The sequence below is a fragment of the Chrysochloris asiatica genome, unplaced genomic scaffold (genome assembly GCF_000296735.1).
Source record: "Chrysochloris asiatica unplaced genomic scaffold, ChrAsi1.0 scaffold00439, whole genome shotgun sequence".
NCBI lineage: Eukaryota > Metazoa > Chordata > Mammalia > Afrosoricida > Chrysochloridae > Chrysochloris > Chrysochloris asiatica.
The window spans coordinates 244,176-262,799 of NW_006408957.1; the positions used below are offsets into that span (position 1 = coordinate 244,176).

General features: G+C 53.8%; 1 protein-coding gene across 2 annotated transcripts in view; it reads right to left on the reverse strand.

Annotated features, from left to right (window-relative positions):
- Positions 1–1,832: 1,832 nt before the first annotated feature.
- Positions 1,833–18,624, reverse strand: part of AP2A2 (adaptor-related protein complex 2, alpha 2 subunit) — an 86,386-nt gene continuing 69,594 nt past the window's right edge. For both annotated transcript variants that reach the window (XM_006876971.1, XM_006876970.1), the window contains exons 9-21: positions 17,290–17,458; positions 17,061–17,198; positions 15,672–15,854; positions 15,156–15,253; positions 14,069–14,474; positions 7,831–8,000; positions 5,820–5,902; positions 5,114–5,203; positions 3,733–3,856; positions 2,770–2,886; positions 2,577–2,646; positions 2,324–2,458; positions 1,833–1,910 (exon numbers count right to left, since the gene is read on the reverse strand). In XM_006876971.1, the coding sequence (XP_006877033.1) occupies positions 1,833–1,910; positions 2,324–2,458; positions 2,577–2,646; positions 2,770–2,886; positions 3,733–3,856; positions 5,114–5,203; positions 5,820–5,902; positions 7,831–8,000; positions 14,069–14,474; positions 15,156–15,253; positions 15,672–15,854; positions 17,061–17,198; positions 17,290–17,458 (1,861 nt within the window). The remainder of the gene's footprint in view (positions 1,911–2,323; positions 2,459–2,576; positions 2,647–2,769; positions 2,887–3,732; positions 3,857–5,113; positions 5,204–5,819; positions 5,903–7,830; positions 8,001–14,068; positions 14,475–15,155; positions 15,254–15,671; positions 15,855–17,060; positions 17,199–17,289; positions 17,459–18,624) is intronic.

Consider the following 18,624-nt stretch of genomic DNA (forward strand, 5'->3'; position numbering starts at 1 on the left):
GTTGGAAGAAGTGCAGCCAGAGTGCTCCTTGGAGGCCAGGATGGCCAAATTTCGTCTCTCATGCTTAGGACATATTTTTAGGAGGGACCAGTCGATGGAGAAGGATATCATGTTTGGTAAGGTGGAGGGTGAGAGAAAAAGGAAGACCCCCAGCAAGATAGATTGGCCAAGTGGCAGCATCAATGGGCTCAAGCGTGGCAACAGTAGTGAGGTTGGCCCAGGACTGGGCAGTGCTTCGTTCTGTTGTGCATAGGGTCACTATGGGTCGGTACCGACTCGATGGCTCCTAAAACATCATGTCCATGCAGAGGACTCCAGGGTGAGTTGCTCGCCTATTGGCCAAACACTGCTGATACCCGTGGGCCGCTCGGCCCCTCTGTAGCTGCCCTCCCCTCCAGTGGGGAGTCTGGGCCTCTCAACTCCCCTGTACACCTAGTCCTGGCTGAAACAGGGACCCCCATCTTGGAGTAGAGGCTCCAAGGGGCAGGTAGGCTGTGAAGAACCTGCCGGCAGCCTGAGAGCACCTGGCTACTGGTGGCAGGTCACCACGTCACTTTCAGAGGCACCTGGATTGCGTGACCTGTGACTTTGGGTGGCAGCAAGCATTCCAGGTTGTGTGGGGCCACATCTGGTGGGGTCAGTGCTGAATCCCAGGCACCCCTGGAACCTTGTGGATAGCATTGAGCCTTCTAGTCCGAGGAGACGCCACACCGCATGTGTTTGGCATGGCACTCACGTGGCTGGCTGGCCTGCCCCTGGAGCTGGGGGAGGAGAACCACGCACTAACAGAGTCATTCGAGTGCACCATCAGGGTGACCATCGTCTGTAGCACCGCTAGGGACACAGGGGCAGTGCCATCTGTACATGGGCCAGCTGTGGGTCCACAGACAAAACCAGGCGAGAGCGAGGCAGGGCTGTACACACACCTCCTCTGCCCCACCTACTCCTCAGAGCAGTGGCCACACCTGAGCACGGCCCCGCACCCGTGCCACACACAGGCCCCGTGTCCTCAGCACTCTCACCTCCAGAGGCTTCTGCTGGGCCCTCCGCTGCCCACACAGCTCCGGCCTCAAGGCCCTGCCCAGGGCACTGCTCATTGACAACACAGTGGTTCTGAGGGAAATCCGGCCCCTACTAGGCTGGGACAGACAGATTCTGGGGAACCCCGTGGGAGCCTGGTTCTGCCCATGTGGCCCCCATGAGACACTCGGGCTAGGCAGGTGAGTGGAAAGTGGGTCGGGACGCACACACAGGCTCCAATGAAGTGATACCATGTGACACAACCCTTTCAGAGCACTGGTATTGAGGCGAGGCAATCACAAACGAGAACCGAGCCAGGATACATGTGGTTTGCCAACAGTCATTACAAACACAGACATTTCTAACTGAGAGATTTTAAAACCGGCCCCAGAGAAGTTACCCCTTAGTGTTGGCTGCAACAGAACCTTGGGGGCAGCTGCCCCACCTGAGGCCAAAGGCAATGTGTGCCCACAAGGTGTCCTCCGCTCCACTCCTGGCAACAAGGGTCGGCCATCCTCAGAGCCCAGCCTCTCACTCACAAATGCACTGTGGCCCAGGGACCAGGGCTCTGATGACCACAACAGAACATTCCAGTTCCAGTCCCAGGTCAGCTTCCCTTTAATGTGCAGGCTCAGCGGGGTGGGACCTGCTGTCTGAAAATGACCTCTTCTTAGACGCACAGCCCGGGGCAGGTCTGCAGGGGAGCAGGAGGTGCTGGGCTGTGGGGTCCAGGCCAGGACACGTGTCTACAGGATGGTGGTGGAGACGACCATCAGATGGGGACACAGGGACGAGCTGGCTGTCCTCGGGGGCTAGAACTGCTCCGACAGCAGCTCCCACAGCCGCTGGGAGACGGTGTCCTTGCTGGTCCGCACTGTGAGTCGGTACATCTGGGAGAGAGGACAAGGCGGGTCACGGGCACTGTCCCGTCTGTCAGCACAGGGCCAGGAGGGGCAGGGGGATCTGCATGTGGTTGGGCAGCTTTGAAGGCTATCTGGCAGAATGGGCTGTCCAGGAGCTGGGGCTAAGGATGGTCACAAATTCTGTAGGGCCACAGCACAGGCACACAGAGGAGCAGCGAACACAGTGTTAGCAGGACACCACTGAGCAAAGCACACTGATGCCAGAAGTGGGCACACGGTGCACACACACGTGACATCCTAGCAGGTGGGGGGCAGGGGACATGGGTGGGGTGCTCTGAGCACAGCTGGGGAGGAGTCTGCAGAACACTTAGCTCTCCACAACGCACACCGAGCCCTCTTGTCCCCCTGGCCTGCGCTCAGGGGGTCTGGCATGACCTGACCTGGGCTTGCAGGTTGGGCTCCAGGCGCAGCAAACATCCTATCTGGGTGGTTTTGGTGTGGATGATACCGGCGCCCACAAAATTGGCAGGATTAGGATCGACCTCTTCAAGGAGCGCAGAACCAAACCCAATAATCTGCCAGAAGAGACGTGGAAACAGGACATGTGCAGGGCAGCAGAGGGCAAAGGCCCAGAACTATTCAGGACAGAGCTTTCTCCACCAAGGCCTGGGGGTGCCCTGGGCCAGCACACACCTTGGCCTTGGTGACTTCCGTGTCCATCGGGTGTTTGGCTTTGAAGATGTTCTGTACTTCCTGCTGTGGACTAGGAACAAAACCAGAGAGCATGAGCTCGCCCCACGTGACCATGACCTAGCCCGTGAGCTCTGTCCACAGCGGCTCCACAGTGAGCATGACCTAGGCCACGTAACCACTCCAGCCCCCTCACTTGCTCAGCTGCTTCCAGCGCTGGAAGAAATCCTGAGATGCCATCTCTGTGGGCTGGAAAAACTTGTTGAGTGTGATGGGCAGCTTTACGGACACATTCTGGAAGGTTCCCCCATACCTAAGTGCAAAATGAGGTGATCTGGAACTCAACTGAGCTGGCAGAGGGACACGCACGTCCCACCAACTCAGGGCTGGGCGGGCGGTCACCCTGGCAAGGGCGTCACATGCCTGACTGTCCTCAGAGCTCCTATTTCCATTCTGTGTCAGTGAGGATGAGGGTAGGAGGGGGTCACTCTCTGGGACCTTCACCACTACTTCACCTACTTCCTGGAAGCAGGAATTGTGTCTGTTTCATTTCCTGTGTCATTTCCACTGTTTTCCCCGCATGAAAACACTGAAGAAAATTCAAATTTGCATATAAAATAGAACAAGAGCTCGTGTACATGTAATTTCCTACATTCCGAAAGGTATATAACCTGGAATTCTCTGCTATTTTCAATGCTGAAAAATGGGCTTTTCCAAAATCCATGCCACATAAAAGTCCAGTGGGAGGGTCTACACTGGCTGCAGTCACTGACAGGTAAAGGGAACCTCGGGTCACCCCACAGCAGCACACAGGATCACTGTCAGGGGACCAGAAAGACAACTGCGGCTCCCAGTCTGGGTCTGAAGCCATCACTCCAGGTGGCACCACACTCAGGCCACGCTCTCCCTGTATTCTCCAAAGGTTGTGAGGGGCCAGCCACCCGCACTGGACAAGGTGGCCATGGCCATTCTCACGATTCTCACAATGGCCCAAAAGAGGAGCCAGTCCTGGTCACACAGGCACCTGCAGGGTGGGCAGAGATCTGAAGGACAAGCTGAGGGCCACTGTGCCCCACAATGCCCACTCCCCCACACCCCCACCGCCGATGGCCCTGCCCTGCCTGGGGCTCCACAGAGTCCTACATGGGCAGCTCGTCACCTGAACTGGATGTTGAGGACGGGGGCCTCAGAGAAGTCGGACAGGCTCTCGATGTTGACCACCTGCTGCACCTGCGCACCCCCGTCCACCGTCGGATCCACTGGCTTGGTCTGCAGGTTCAGATGTAGGTGTGTGTTAAGGACTTCAGGTACTGACAGCACAGTGGTGACCCCTCGTGACACTCTACACTAAGAGTGACACCGCCAACCTCACTGACCACGAGCCAGAGCCAACTCCATGACAACCAATGACAAGGCTGCGGCCTGGACTGCCGCTGTTAGCAGAAAGCAGCAGCAGAGAACGGGGGATGGAGGCTCCAACAGCGGGCAAGTCCCAGACAACTGCCGTCACCAGACATCTCCAGCACCCTCCTTGAGCCAACGTCACACTGCTAAACTCTGCCATCCCCACAGGGCCCAGAGCGGCCACCCCTGATGGCGGGCTTGATTCTCAATAGAGATACTCAGAAGCCTTGTTGGCACTGTGGCCTACACGCTGGGCTCGTCACAAGGGTCAGCTCCGCCAACGACTCCGTGGGAGATAAGGCTTTCTGGTCCCAAAGAGATTTACAGGCTCCGAAACTCTACACGGGGTCGCTATGAGCAAGAAGCAGAGCCACAGCAGAGCTAACCCAACAGCTGGGCACTGAGTGACTGTCCTGTGGTACAGCCACTCAGAAAGGTGGTCTGCTCACACATGTGCATTTTCTCCAAGGTTTGAAATAGGTAGAGCACCTTCCCCTGCCTGTGGGGCTCTTTTTCACCCCAATTTTATTGGGTGGACCTATCCCTGGAGTGGGAGTCCCTGGGTGGTACCGACAGCTTAGAGCCTGGCTGTTAGCCAAGAAGCTGGCAGTTCAAGTTCACCCACAGGGGTCTCAGAAGAAAGACTTCGCTTAGCTATCACCTTCTAGAAAGCCCACCACTGGAGTCCTACTCGGATGCACATCGCCAAAAAGCTGGCATGCACTCTTCCCTGTATTTGCTGGAGAGCGTTCTAACGACATCTTAGTACTTACAAAAGGGTGCACAGAGAGTGCCCCCACACCAGCAGCCTTCCCCAGCCAGCCCCCCCTGGCACAGGCAGGAAAGGGAGCCAGCATGCAGGGGAGCGGTGGGGAATGACCACCCAGGAGAAGGGAGGAAGATGAAAAGGGAGGCTAACTAGCCCCCTGCGTCCTCTCAAGAACGAGGGCACAGCACCCCGCCACTCATTTCACTCGCCCAGACCCCCATACAGGGCCGGGTAGGTGAGGGCCTCACAGCAGCGCCCACTCCACCTAGCCTTGATGATCAGCACCATAAAGTACAAAAGCCTCCTCTAGAGCAGACCCCATGCTTCTGTGTGTCTGAGGGCAAAGAGGCCTCAAAGTCAAGGATATTGGACTGCAGGCCATCAGAGCAGATTAGCGTTGGTGTAAAATTTAAGAACTGTGTCGAAGTCTTGTTACCATAAAATATAAACATCCGACCTAGAGGGAAACAAGAGGAAAACCGTTTATTTCACACACATCATTTCCTACTTCACCTAAATACCAACTGTGGAAAGAAACAAAGAGTCCCCGACCCCCAGTAAAATTTAAATTATGATCTCTTTAACAATCACCTTTTCTAGCTCTGAAAATAGCACGCCTAAGTTGGAAGTAAGAGCACCCACCTTGCCCTCCCAGCCTCCAACTCTGCACATGTGGACCCAGGCATGAGTAACCGTCCGGAGCCCCCCGGGGGCCTGACCCAAAGGAGACCCACACTGGTGCCCACAGAGCTGGCCACCCTATTCACACTGCACACACCGAAAATGACGCTGCTCCTTTGCCTTCAGAATGTTGGTGGGTGAGCCTCAAACACTCCGAGAGGGACCAGCACTGACCATCACCCTCCCACCATTATGAACAGAAACAGCGTCCTGGGTTTGGTCCCATGGCCCCAGATGGCCCCAGAGCCCTAGCACTTGCTCTGATCGGGTCTGAAAACCCCAAGTGTGTCTCCAGAGCAGCGTGTCGTGAGTGATGCGGTGGCTGCACCGCTTTGTCAGCAGAGCTAGGGGTAGACACCGTCCTACTCTGTAACCCTCCCAGACACAAGTACCTAAGTTCTGCCGGAATTCAGACTTTAGTCCAATCTGAAGCAGCTGGTTCTCAAAGAGCACACCATTATTTTTGCAGACGAACCTGGGGGACAGAACAGGTGTGTGTCGCTCACAGCCACCCTCTGAAAGCAGAGACCAGCTCCACTGAGGCGCCAGGGTAAACACAGCAGAGGCATCGCGGTGTGCCCACCCACCCCGGGGCTGGGGCGGATGCAGCACAGCCCCGCACACCCACGCTGTCTTCTGGAACACTCTGGGCCCGTCCCAGGCTGGCCCTCAGCGCCCATCTACCCTGGGCTCGCAGGGACACACACACACACATACACACACGAGGCTGCCTCTATTCCCGCTGGTCCTACTGGACACTGGCACCCTCTGCAGGGTGCACTTGGGGCTGGTAGATGGGGGTTGAGGGGAGCCGGGTAGTGTGGAAAGGACACAGTGATGTGTGGCCCGGATGCTGTGCCCTGAGACCTCAAGTCATGGGTGCTGACGCGATCCTGCAACTCGGCTCTCACGCTGCTCCACTGCCCGCCCGGAGAGACGCGAGCGGTGCTTACTTGCGTATAAGTTCATCGGCATCACGCACAGTTTCAGCGGGCTCCTCAGAAACTACCTCAGTGGAAGCCAGGTCAGGGCTGATCAAGCAGTACAGAAAGAAGACAAAGGAGGCAGCAACAGAGACGCAAGAGGAACAGTTAGTACAGACAGGACAGCTCGGTTCGTGTCCGGCTCACCGCTTGCTCACTCGCTGCCCTCTCTCTCTATGGTCAGTGCTCCTCCAGAGCGTTTCATGCCACGTGCTGCCACTGCCCTGGCACTCACCACAGCCGAGAGGAGCAGGCTGCCTGTGAGCGCCGGGCCACAGCGCCCAGCACCACCAAGCTCAGTCTCAGCAGCACACTGTCCAGACACCAGGCGAGTGGCCAGAGTTTTGGCTTAGCCTCTGAGGCTGAAGTTTATGGATGGGCAAATGGAACCGAATGGAGGCCAAGCAGCCTGGCAGCCAGATGGAAGTTGCACCAACCCAACTCTGGCCCTTCTGCTGGGCAGCCAAGCAACTCAGGGCCACAGCCACCAGCGGATGCTGGCCAGCACGGGGAGCAAGCAAGGACTATGTCAATTTCACACAGTCTCCTAGGTACTCTCCTGCCCAGTGGGTGGCCCCACGCAGCGGGGCTGTATCTCTGACAATCACTACAAGGTGCTGGCAGCCCCTGGAAGGCCTCAATGCCAGGGTGTCATACTCCTGGGGCAGGGATGCTCAGGCCCTGCGCCCCCTGGTGATGTTTAGCTGCCCCAACCCAAGAGTCCGGATGGATTCTCTGAAGCTCTTTTCATTCTCCACCCAGCAGTTTTAAAGACCCCTGTGCTCAGCCAGAAAACTAATACCAACCCAAAGCAACTTTTAAATGCACCTTTCCCGAAGTCACAGGAGTAAGAATTCCTGGTAATGTGAATACCGAGAAAGGGAAACTTTTCAAGCAGTATTCTACTATAACCTCAAAATAATGAGGTAAAAGGTTCCTTTCATCTTGGAAGGGTCTGTGGGAGGTGGCCCACAGGACATGGATAAGGAGACCAGATGGGGACCAAGGGCAAGCAGGAAAGAAAGCGCAGAGTCCATGTGATGAACAGAACTGAGAAGGAAGTGGGCTGGCAGGACAGCAGACAGGCTCAAGACAGGTGGCACATGGCAGAATGGAGATGTTATGGCATACGCTGGCCGGTAAAGCGACAACAGTGTAGCCTAACAGGGACAGGGCGGAGGGGACAGACAGAATCCCGCTACAGAGAGTGTGAAACCCGTAAAGAACACCAGCTGACGTCACGCAACAAACATCACTACAGACAGACACAACTTAGAGCCATACACTGGCTTCTTGGAGCCGCTTTCCTTCAGGGAAACTGTGTCTACTGGAAACCAACAGCCCACACAGGTAGGGGCAGGGGTGGGGTGAAACACAGGAGAGGCGTGGCCCTCCCACCTGACAAGGCTGAGCCCACTACCTGGCGAAGTTATCTTCAGAGCCGGGAGCGAGAGGCGCAACTGCCGAAGCCGAGTCCGAGAACACGTCCACGAGCAGCCCACCGCCACCACCAGAGGAGGGTGGGGGGCCTGTAGGGACGGAGGGCACAGCCCCGAGACCCAGGAGGTCAGCCGACGGCGAAGGAGTAGACTAGAAGAGAGAAAAGGACAAATTAGCAGCGACCTCCCAGGCACATGGAGCCTCCACACCCCACTCAGCAGGCCCACCACCTCCCACCGTAGACACATCCACAGCCCCCAGGGCCAGCTCCCAAGCACTGGCCCCAGAACAGGTACTGCAGGGCTCAGAGCTGCCCCTCAGAGCGCACCCTATACGGAAGCTTGCACAATTAGTCACAACTTCACACAACTCAAAAAACAGTCTGTGTATTTTTCACAAATGTTGCTTGAATGGAAAATACAGTTCTGCAATGCTATTCCCTCTGTATACAAGGTAGACAGAGGTGGGCAACTTAGACACTGGCTACCTAAAATGAGGGGTGATAAAGACACAAAGTGACTGGCTTACAAGTTGTCAAGAGGGAGTTTAGTTTAAGAGTGTGTAAGCGAAGACAGAATCACCACTGAATAGCTTTCATCTTGTCTAGACGGGTCTGGTAAAAAGAGATGGGGATAAGATTCTTTTGATTCAATAGTGAGTAACTGTTATCATGACTAATTGTGACTGTCACAACTGTAAAAGTAGAGGTTTTGTAACAAAAACTAGGGAATAGTTAATCTTATAGTCCAGAAACAGAGGCTCCTGGGACCATCAAGGGAGAAGAGCACAAGTGGAATGCGGGACCCTAGCCAGAGAAGCAGTGACACCAGAGATGGAGGCAGAGATGGGGACATGGAGAGAGGGAGCAGCTGAGGACTCTAGATTCATGGGAAAGAGAGGGACTGAGGGCTGGTGGCCAGGAGGCAGACTTGCAGAATGTGCCCTTTGGTGGTTTAAAGTATTATATATGCCTGAGTGTTTAAAAAAAAAAAAAAAGAGCTAAAATGAACACAGAGTAATACTGTTAACTGATGGTACACGGAGGGATTATAATCATTGTAATGATACAAAGTGTATGATGTGTTGAATGTTAATGATCTGCCCTGTAAACTTTCACTCAAATCATAATAAATACTTAGAAAAAGAAAAAAGAAATGTATATATATACATATATTTCTGAAAAACACTTTGCCCTGAAAGAAATAAAAAAGAAACATATAATTAAGAAATAAATCTGTGCACTGCGGTCTGCTGTCGATGAAAAGTAACGTCACAATTAGGAGAACTCTGAACTCAATCACTAATTATGGAGAAAAAGCAGGTAGAAAATCTACAGAACAGACTCTTTAAAAAGGGAATAATAACGGGTTTTTTGTGATCCTGGGCAAAAGACATAAGAAAATGCCACAATACAATTCACGACTAAACTTTAGGATGGAACACAAAATGTCAGTGGCTCAGCCACCTCCTGTATAGCACAACAGCTTCCCTCCCTGCTCTGGTCACATCTGCTCCCTGGGTGTCCTGGGTCCCACTCTGTCCACTCACTGGGCACCCAGCTAGCACCACACACACTCAGTGGTGAGGAAATGGAGGGATTACGGGCTGCAGTTGGCATTGCACTGGGACTCCTTGGAGAGCCTGCCCTCTGTCCTGTGGCTCCTTGCTTATCATCTGTTGCTTCATCCCACCCATACCCCCCGGGCACGGCACTGCACTGAACACACAAGAGCCAGCCTATCTACACAGCAACTCAGGTTCTCTGCTGGCTTGGAGAACTGAAGCCAAAGACAGATTCCTCAGACCCACAGGGCAGCTTCTCAGGGACACTCTCCTCAGAGCCACAGAACACACTCATAAAAGGGTCATTTCCATGGACCTCACTAGATGGAATACACAGCAATCAAATGGACTCCATGTATGGGAAGAAATGGTGGAAAAGCTCCATCTCATCAGCCAACACAAGGCCGGGAAGGAAGACTGCGGACCAGGCCACCAACATTCATATGCAAGCTCAGGCAGAAGGTAATGAAACTTAAAGCAAGTCCACAAGAGGCAACATATGATCTTGAACATATCCCACCTGAACTTCAAGATTATCTCAAGAACAAGTTTGATACACTAACCATTAGTGACCAAAGACCAGGACATTATACAGAAGAAAGCAAAATGAACATTAGATAGGAAGAAAGCAAAAAAAGTCACTAAAAAGACAGGAAGGAAAGAAAAGGTCAAAATGAGATGTCACAAGAGGCTCTGAAACTTGCTCTCCAGTGTAGGGATGCTGAAGCAAATGAAGAAATGAGGAGGTAAAGGAGCTGAACAGAGAATGTCAAAGGGCAGCTCAAGAAGAGAAAGTCAAGTATTAGAATGAAATGTGCACAGATGTGGAGTTAGTAAACCAGAAAAGAACATGGCCAGCAATTCTCAAAGCTGAAAGAATTGAAGAAAAAATTCAAACCTTGACTTGTAATACTGTGGCATTGCAGGATAAGCACTGGATGGAAAAGTCAGTTGAACCGCAAGGTTGGTGGTTCAAATTCATCAGCCGCTCCTCGGAAACCCTATACAGGGTCACTATGAGTCAGAATCATCTCGAAGGCATTTAACAACCCAACCTCGAGCAAAATATTGAATGATGCTGAAAACATCAAAAGAAGATGGGGGAGCCTAGATCCAGAGGATGCGGAGGAAGGTAGAATCTCCACTGAGTAGTATCCAACCTGTCTGGGCGGGGCTGATGAAAAGAGATGGGGATAGGACTCTTGTGGTACAATAGTGAATAACTGCTATCAGGACTGACTGTGAGGGTTGGAAATGTAAAGGTAGACATTTTGTAACAAAATGAGGGGAGTGATTGACTTTGTAGTCCAGGAGCTGAGGTCCCTGGAACCATCAAGGGAGAAGAGTGGAGTGCAGGACCCTACCCAGAGACGGAGGCAGAGACGATGACGTGGAGAGATGGAGCAGCTGGGGACTCTAGCCTCAGAGAGGGAGAGGGGCTGCATGCTGACAACCGAGGGGCAGGCTTGCGGGGTATATACCCTTTGGTTGTTTGATGATGCATGGAGGGGATTATAATCCTGGCAATGAAATGATATACAACAGGATGAATGTGAAGCTAATATTCTCCCATGAAAACTATCACATAATTCACAAAAAAACATTTATTTAAAAAAATAAAAAAGATAATGGAAGGAATACAGAGAAACTGTACCAAAAAGAAATGGTTGATGTTCAATCATTTGAAGATGTAGTGTATGAACAAGAACCAATGGTACTGAAGGAAGAAGTTTCAGCTGTACTGACGTACTGGTAAAGAACAAGGCTCCAGGAACTGATGGACGACACTAGAAATCTTTCAACAAACTGATGCAGCACTGAAGATGCTCACTCATCTAGGCCAGGAAATGTGGAAGACAGCTACCTGGCCAGCCGATACCAAAGAGAAGTAACCAAACTGAATGCAGAAATCATCAGGCAATATCATTAATATTACATACAAGTAAAATTTGCTGAAGATAATTTAAAAATAGCTGTCACAGTACGTGGACAGAGAAATGCCAGAAACAAGCGAGATTAAGAAGAAGAGATGGAACTAGGGATTATCAATGCTGAAGTCAGATGGATCTTGGCTTGGCTTGGCTAAAAACAGAGACTACCAGAAAGCTGTTTACTTGTGCTTCATTGACTACGCAAAGGCTTTCAACTGTGTGGATCATGACAAGGTATGGATACCACTGTGAAATGGTATTCCAGAACATTCCACTGTGCTCATGAAGAACCTGTACATCGACCAAGAGTCAGTCATTCAAACAAAACAAAGAGACACTGAATGGTTGACAATCTGGAAAGGTGTGTACCAAGGTTGTATTCTTTCACCATACTTATTCAATCTGTATGCTGAGCAAATAATCCAAGAAACTGGATTGTATGAAGAAGACTGACATGTTAGGATTGGAGGAAGACTCAGTAACAGCCTGTGATATGCACATATTACAACCTTGAGGAGGGAAAGCCAAGAGGATTTAAACTACTACTGTTAAACTTCAGAGACTAATGCCTTCAGTAGGGATGACACTTCAGTGTGAAGAAAACAAAAATCCTCACTACTGTCCCAATAAATAACGTCATGAACAATGGAGAAAAGACTGAAGTTGTCAAAGACCTCATTTTCCTCACATCAACCATTCACACTCATGAAAGCAGCAGTGGAGCAATCAAATGATGTACTTATTATATTAGGGAAACCTGCGGCATAAGGCCTCTTAAAGTTGTTCAAGAGCAAAGATGTCAGTTTGAGGACTAAGGTGCACCTGGTCCAAGCCATGGAATTTTCAATAGCCTCATCTGCAAGTGAAAGTTGGACAATGAATAATGCAGCTGGCAGAAGACTTGATGCATTTGAGTTCGGTGTTGGTGAAGACTATTGAAGGTACCATGGACTGTCAGAACAAACAGGTCTGTGTTGGAAGAAGGACAGTCGGAGTGCTCCTTTGAAGCAAGGATGGCCAGACTTTCTCTCATACTTTGGACATGTTATCAGGAGGGACCAGTCTCTGATGAAGGACATCTGTGCTCAGGAAAGTGGCGGGTCAGGGAAGTAGAGGAAGTCCCCCAACGAGATGGACTAATGTGGTGGCGTCAGTAATGGACTCCAGCTTCACCACAATTGTAAGGATGGTATAGGGTTGGGCAGTGTTTTGTTCTGTTCTGCACACCCTCTCAGACCCATGGGACAGCCTCTCAAAGGCATTTTCCTAAGAGCCATGGGTGTTGTTCTCAGACATACAGGATAGCCTCTTGGGGTATCTTCCTCAGACTACAAGACACCCCCTCCTCAAGGGCATTTTCCTAGAGTCACAGAACAGTCTCTTGGGAGTGTTTACCTCAGACCCACAACACAGCGTTTCAGGGCATTTTCCTCAGAGTCCCACCTGTTGGCATCTCACCTGCTGAAACCACGGATCCAATAATCTAAAAAGTCACTGATGGCCCTAGGTCCATGCACCAAGGGGCTGAGGTATGGTAGCCTGAACGTCAGTTTGCTCCTTTCAAAGAGCCCGGAAAGAGGACAGAGGGAGCTTGACGCCCCACCCATGGCAAAAATGCAAAAGTCATCGCTTTCCCTGAAGGCTGAGCCATGGCCTTACTGATTCCAGAAGCCATGAGGCCAACCCAATACCGCCTGTCACCTGCACCGAGTGCCTTCCTACTGGTATCGGGATGTCAGGCACAGTCACGAGCAGCCTTATGCCCTAACCGTCCCACACCAATCACACACAAGTCCACCTGTCTACCAGCTGAGACGACCCTCTGGGGGGTCAGGGCACTGAGCGGTGGAGAGCCCCTGAGATCTGTGTCATGCTTCTGCTCTAGGCCGTACCCAGCGTCCTGACCCTTCAGCGCTGGCTCAGAGCTGCAGCATGGAGCCACACAGTCAAGTCTCAAGCACTAGCAGGGTTTGAAAATCACCCCTATGAGAGGTCTCAGCAGGGAGGAGGACACACAGAGAGACAGGCAGTCCTCACCCACCCCAGTGCAAGCACCACGAAGGACAGCACCAGCAGCTGCTAAGGAGGCCCAGGGGAGCGAGCAAATGTCAGGACTGACAGAGCCCCTCTCGTGAGGACACCACATCAGAGGTAGGGGACAAAGGGACGTCTGACGAAAGGCTGGACACTGAGGAGCATCAGGGGCCCCAGGGCAAGCATCTGGTAGGCCAGGCCACCAAGGCCATCTTCCTGCACAGAAGCACAGCACACCATGGTACCAGAGTTCCCTCCCTGGACTGGTGTCCTGCACAGAGAGCCCTGCCCGCTGTGCTGTTCTCACTGGAAAAGCAGGAATGTGCATGGCTAAGTCATGGAGCGTGTCAAGGCCATGGGGTCAGCAGCAAGAGCGGAGGGCAGGCCCCTGTGCTCACACTCTAGGGGGCCAAGACACATCTTCCAACAAGAACCCCAAAGTTTACTTTCATTATGCATACACATTCTCACCACCTCACACCAACAGGGGATCTGCTAGGGTTCACTGCAGAGAGCTCCTGGTGGGCAGGCGGGCAGTAGGCAGCCACCCAAGGTATCCTGCCAGGGCATGAGCGGCTAGGCCCTGTCAGCCTGAGTCAGCTCTCGGAGCCCGGAGTCACTGCGGGCTCCAGGGGTGCACATTCCGTCTAGGCCATAGCCCTGCACATGGCCGTGCCCCTGGGGACCCACCGCAGCGCTGGTGTTGGCAGGGGCGGGCTCAGCAGCCCCGTTCATGTCGGCGCTCCGCTCCCGCTTGCTCCCCTCCAGGTCTGTCACCGTGCCAGGACCCTTCTTCTTCTTGAGCTTGGCCAAGATGGAGGACTCGCGCTCTGGGAACGGGGGCATCTCCTCCAGGACAGTGGCCAGGATGTCGGTGCTGGCGATGGTACTGAGCCGTAGATACTCCACAGCCCGCTGCTGCAGCTCCACGTCAGCATTCCGGAGCTGACTGTCACTGCGCAGCACGTCCTGGATGGTGGCCTTCACCTCTGGGAAGAGGTTCACAAATTTGATGTACGTGGACAGGAGGAGTGCCCTGGTGGGGACGCTGCACAGATGGAACTTAGAGTGGAGTAAGCTGAACTGGATCAGGGGGCTGCAGGGGCAGAGACAGGCAGGGGACAGTCAGCAGCAGCCCCCCACTCACCTATGTGCTTACCCTAGCTCCCCGCTTCTCCCCGTCCCCTCCTAGAAGCGCCCAAGCCTCTGTGCAGGGAGGCAGGGTGTACCACACCGCCCACTCAGAATCCCCACCTTGTTTGTCTATGGCCTAAAAGAAACCAAAAGCTCTAACTCCCTCCACTTCACGGGGCCTGGAGCACGGGGCTCTCTTTACAACTCTCTCAATGGATTTAAAGAGACAACAGTGACTCAGGAGGAGACAGGAAGCTCAGGGGCAGTGACTGGCTGTTGCTGGGAGAGGAGCTAGGAGACATGTCACTGGACTGCACACATAGAAACCGACCAACTGCTGTATGTTCTGCTGTGTATGTTCTCCACAACATTCAACAAAATGGTTTTTATAGTGTTCCCTCCCCTCAAGATATAAGTAAGTCCAAAAGAAGGCTTTGACTCCAAATTTTTAGGGGGTGTGGAGTGGGGCGGTTCTCTTCTTCCCTACAGAGGCAAGCTCACACTCCCTGGTGGTCTGACAAGTCCTGGAGGACACAGTCCACATCTACTCGCCCCTCCTGCACGCGTGGTGGGGTGAGCTGGGCTGGGGGCGGCCATCATCAGAGTGACCACTCCGACTGGTCTTTTCCACAAGGGCTCTTACCTGGATCTTGGGTCCCCTGCTATCAAGTTTCCAAACTCCCCTAAGATGTAGCCGCCCACTTTGAGCAGATTTTCATGGCACGCTGGTGCTTGGAGAGCCTGCAAAGTCATGAGAGGGAGTGAGCCGGCCCCGGTGCCTCAGAGCCCAGGGAGCCAGGCCGGGTGGTGCGTGCTTCTGAGAAGGAATGGGGGAAAGGCTCAGCCCACTGTCCGCTGGGCTTTGTTTTTCATGCCACTGCCATGCTTGCCCCAGAACTTCCTAAAACCCCCAGCAGAATGCCAACAGGCAGCGCTGGGCTGACCGACGCTTCAAGTAGGGCAAGTGAATGTCAGACCCTCATGGGTACCCCAAGGTCCAAAGTCGCTGCTCCCTCTCCCCACATCATAGAGACCCCCACTGCCTACTAGCACAGCACTGAGCCAAGACGAGAGGCCTAGGCCACCTGGGCCCGCAGTCCCCAGGAACATGGACCACAAACTGCCTCTCACCCAGCACCCTGCACCCCACAGCACCCACCTCAAACACAGTCTTGGCGGCGTAGCCCTGTACATCGTCTCTGTTGATGACAATCTGGATGACACGGTACCACACTTCCTCACTGATATAATCACCTGCGATGCGGATCAGGTTCAGGATGGTGTCCACATACCACGTGTAGTCCACGGCATACTTCTCTGCCAGGATGGCCACCTTAAGCACCTGCACAGACAGAAAGGTCCTTCTCAGCATTGCCCACTGCAGACTCCCGAAGAGTCCTGGAGGTTCAGGCAGGCAGAGCTGAGGTGCAGATAAGAGGCCGGTCCAGGGGGACGATGTCCTCACACTTCGGGCCACCTCCCATCTTGGCTTCAACACACAGAGCAGCCACGATTCTGGACCTTCTTTCTGTCTCCTCAGTGCCTCAGTCTCCTCCTCCATCCCCTTGCCCCCATCAGCACTCTGGGCCTCCACATCTGCCTCCTCTGTCCACAGACACAGAGCCCAGCATGATCCCCACATATATACACCCCTTCCCAGCAACCACCGGCTGCTCCTCTCTACTCCTACCTTCACATAGGCCACAGGCATTCTCTCCCCATGCCTGCCGGCAGCCCTCCACAAAACCCCCACCAGCGCTGTCTCCTGGCTAGATCTCTCCGAGCAGGGCCAGCTCCTTCCTTCACAGGACATGGGCTCCGGGCTCTGACCCCTCTACTGGCCAGCTAGACCGATAGACCAGATCCCTCGGCAGAACCCAGGAAGGGATGATGGGACCTGACACACTCGACCCTCCACATGTAAAGGGAGCAAATACTGCTGACCTGAGAACTCCCCCACTCCCCAGCCTGAAACGCTCTCCTCTCCACAGCTTCACATGCTGTTCCTGGCCCTTCTCCAGGTATCCTTGCCCCTTGCTGCCCCACCCAGCCTGTTCCTGGCTGCTGTCCCTCAAGGGCAAGCCCCATGGTACCAGTCACTTGTACCGCCAGCCTCCTACAGTCCGCACACCTGTAAGGCCTGTGCACCTGGAGATGGGGCCAGGAGCCTGACACTGGACACTGTCACCCCACAAAGCTTCAAGGAGCTGCAGCTGACACACTGGCTCCCACAGAGGCAGCTAGGAAAAAGCTTTCCTAAGGTTGCTAAGTCCCATCCCAGCTGCAAATAGAGAGGTGGCTCCTTTCAAGTCAGGCTACTGCAGGGCCACAGCCACTGCCACGGCCGCTCCAGCCGCCCTCACACACGGAGCCCTCACACACGGTCAGTCAGGGGGAAGCAGGCACCAAGCATGCGCCAGCCGGCCGGCTGGGGTCTCATCAGAACCATGCTGAAACTGAAAGAGACTCCCAGACCTGCTGCCAGGGACCCTGCACGCAGTCTCTGTCTGGGAGCCAACTGAGCCCTCCTCCGGCTAGCAGGACTCACAATCTCCTCACGGATGGAATAGTCAGCCGTCTCCAGATAGCTCAGCATCTCGGCCACAATCTGCTGGGCATTACTGCGGTCACACATGGCATATAGTAGGTCCACAGCCCGCTGCCGCACGCTCACGTCTCGCTCCGTCTGGGGAGATGAAGAGGCGGGTCAATGGCCAGCTGGTGGGCAGCACAATCAACCCCCACCACACCAGCACAGACCCCATGCAGGAACTTGCCTTGAGGGCGTTGATGACGGTCTCGATGTGCGTCTTAACGGCCTCGTGCGAGAACTCGGAACTGGCCAGTGTGCACATGCTCTCCAGTGCCAGGTAACGCAGGTTGGTTTCCCGGTGCTGTAGGAACTGGCCCAGCTGGTTGCAGGCGCGGACCAGCAGGTTGGGTTCACTAGAGGGAGACAGACAGGCAGGCAGGCGTCCTCAGCAGGCCCCATGAACAGGCAGCCTGCCCAGTCCTAGCCACATACCAAGACACCGGGTAGTCTCGGCCCACTGAGTCACAGTCACGCAGGAGAAGGCACCTCACCTCAGAGGTCACCAACAGCCCAGTCAGACCAGCACCCCAACACCCACGGAGCAGTTCCAAGCACACCACAGAATTCCAGTCACTCCTGGAGCCAATGACAATGGAGGCACCATGTCACCCAAGCAACCACGGAACCCCGGGCACCAGCCCTGACCAGACATACTGGAAGCCTTGGGCAGAATTCATGGAGGAAGCAGCAATTGTGGGGGACTCAGACCAACCCCTCCCTCTAGGCCCATGGCCAACAGTTTGGTCACATCAAGTCTATGCTGACCCGGTTCCGTGCTCTCACAGCTGTTCCTCCTGACCTCACAAGGGTAAATAGTTTCCCTCTGACACTACAAGTCCGGGGGGTTTCTGGGGTGGTTGAAGATTTTTGTGTTTACCAGTCTCCGGCACTGCTACGTCTAACTCTGATTTTCACACATTTGTCAACAGCAGTGGAGACGAGCAGTTGTAACTGCACCCACAGAACATGCCACCGAGGCTGCTGCTCGCCTGCATGCCTGACGCTGCTCTAACACAGTTAGAACCGTGGGGGTCCTCACACAGGAATGTATCATAAAACACCCAACACTGCTCACATGCTGGGATGGTCACACTTGGGACTCTGACTGTGAGCACAGAGCAGAAGGCAAGAGTGTAACCCTCCCCCCCACGGTTGTGCTGTCCTGACAAAGGTGGTCACTCATCACTGCCCACTACAGCCTGGGCCCCACCCAAGGGCTTCCTGGTGCCCAGCGAGCTAAGACACCACCAACAAGCGCAGATGCAAACTTACATGTGTGTACATTCCATTCTCTCTGTCCAATCCTGTGGACAGTCAGCCAGCAGCAGGAAAGTGTGGGTGGAAGAGGTCCGAGGAAGGAGAAGGCGCCAGGGAAGTTAAGACCCCCAACCAACAAAGCTTTAAAGCCGGAGAAAGAGCACGCAGTACTGGAGTCAGGAGGGACAGTGGTTGTGAAGTAGTGAAGAGAAAGGAGGGAGAGGTGTGAAGTGAAGAGAAAGGAGGGAGAGGTGTGAAGTGA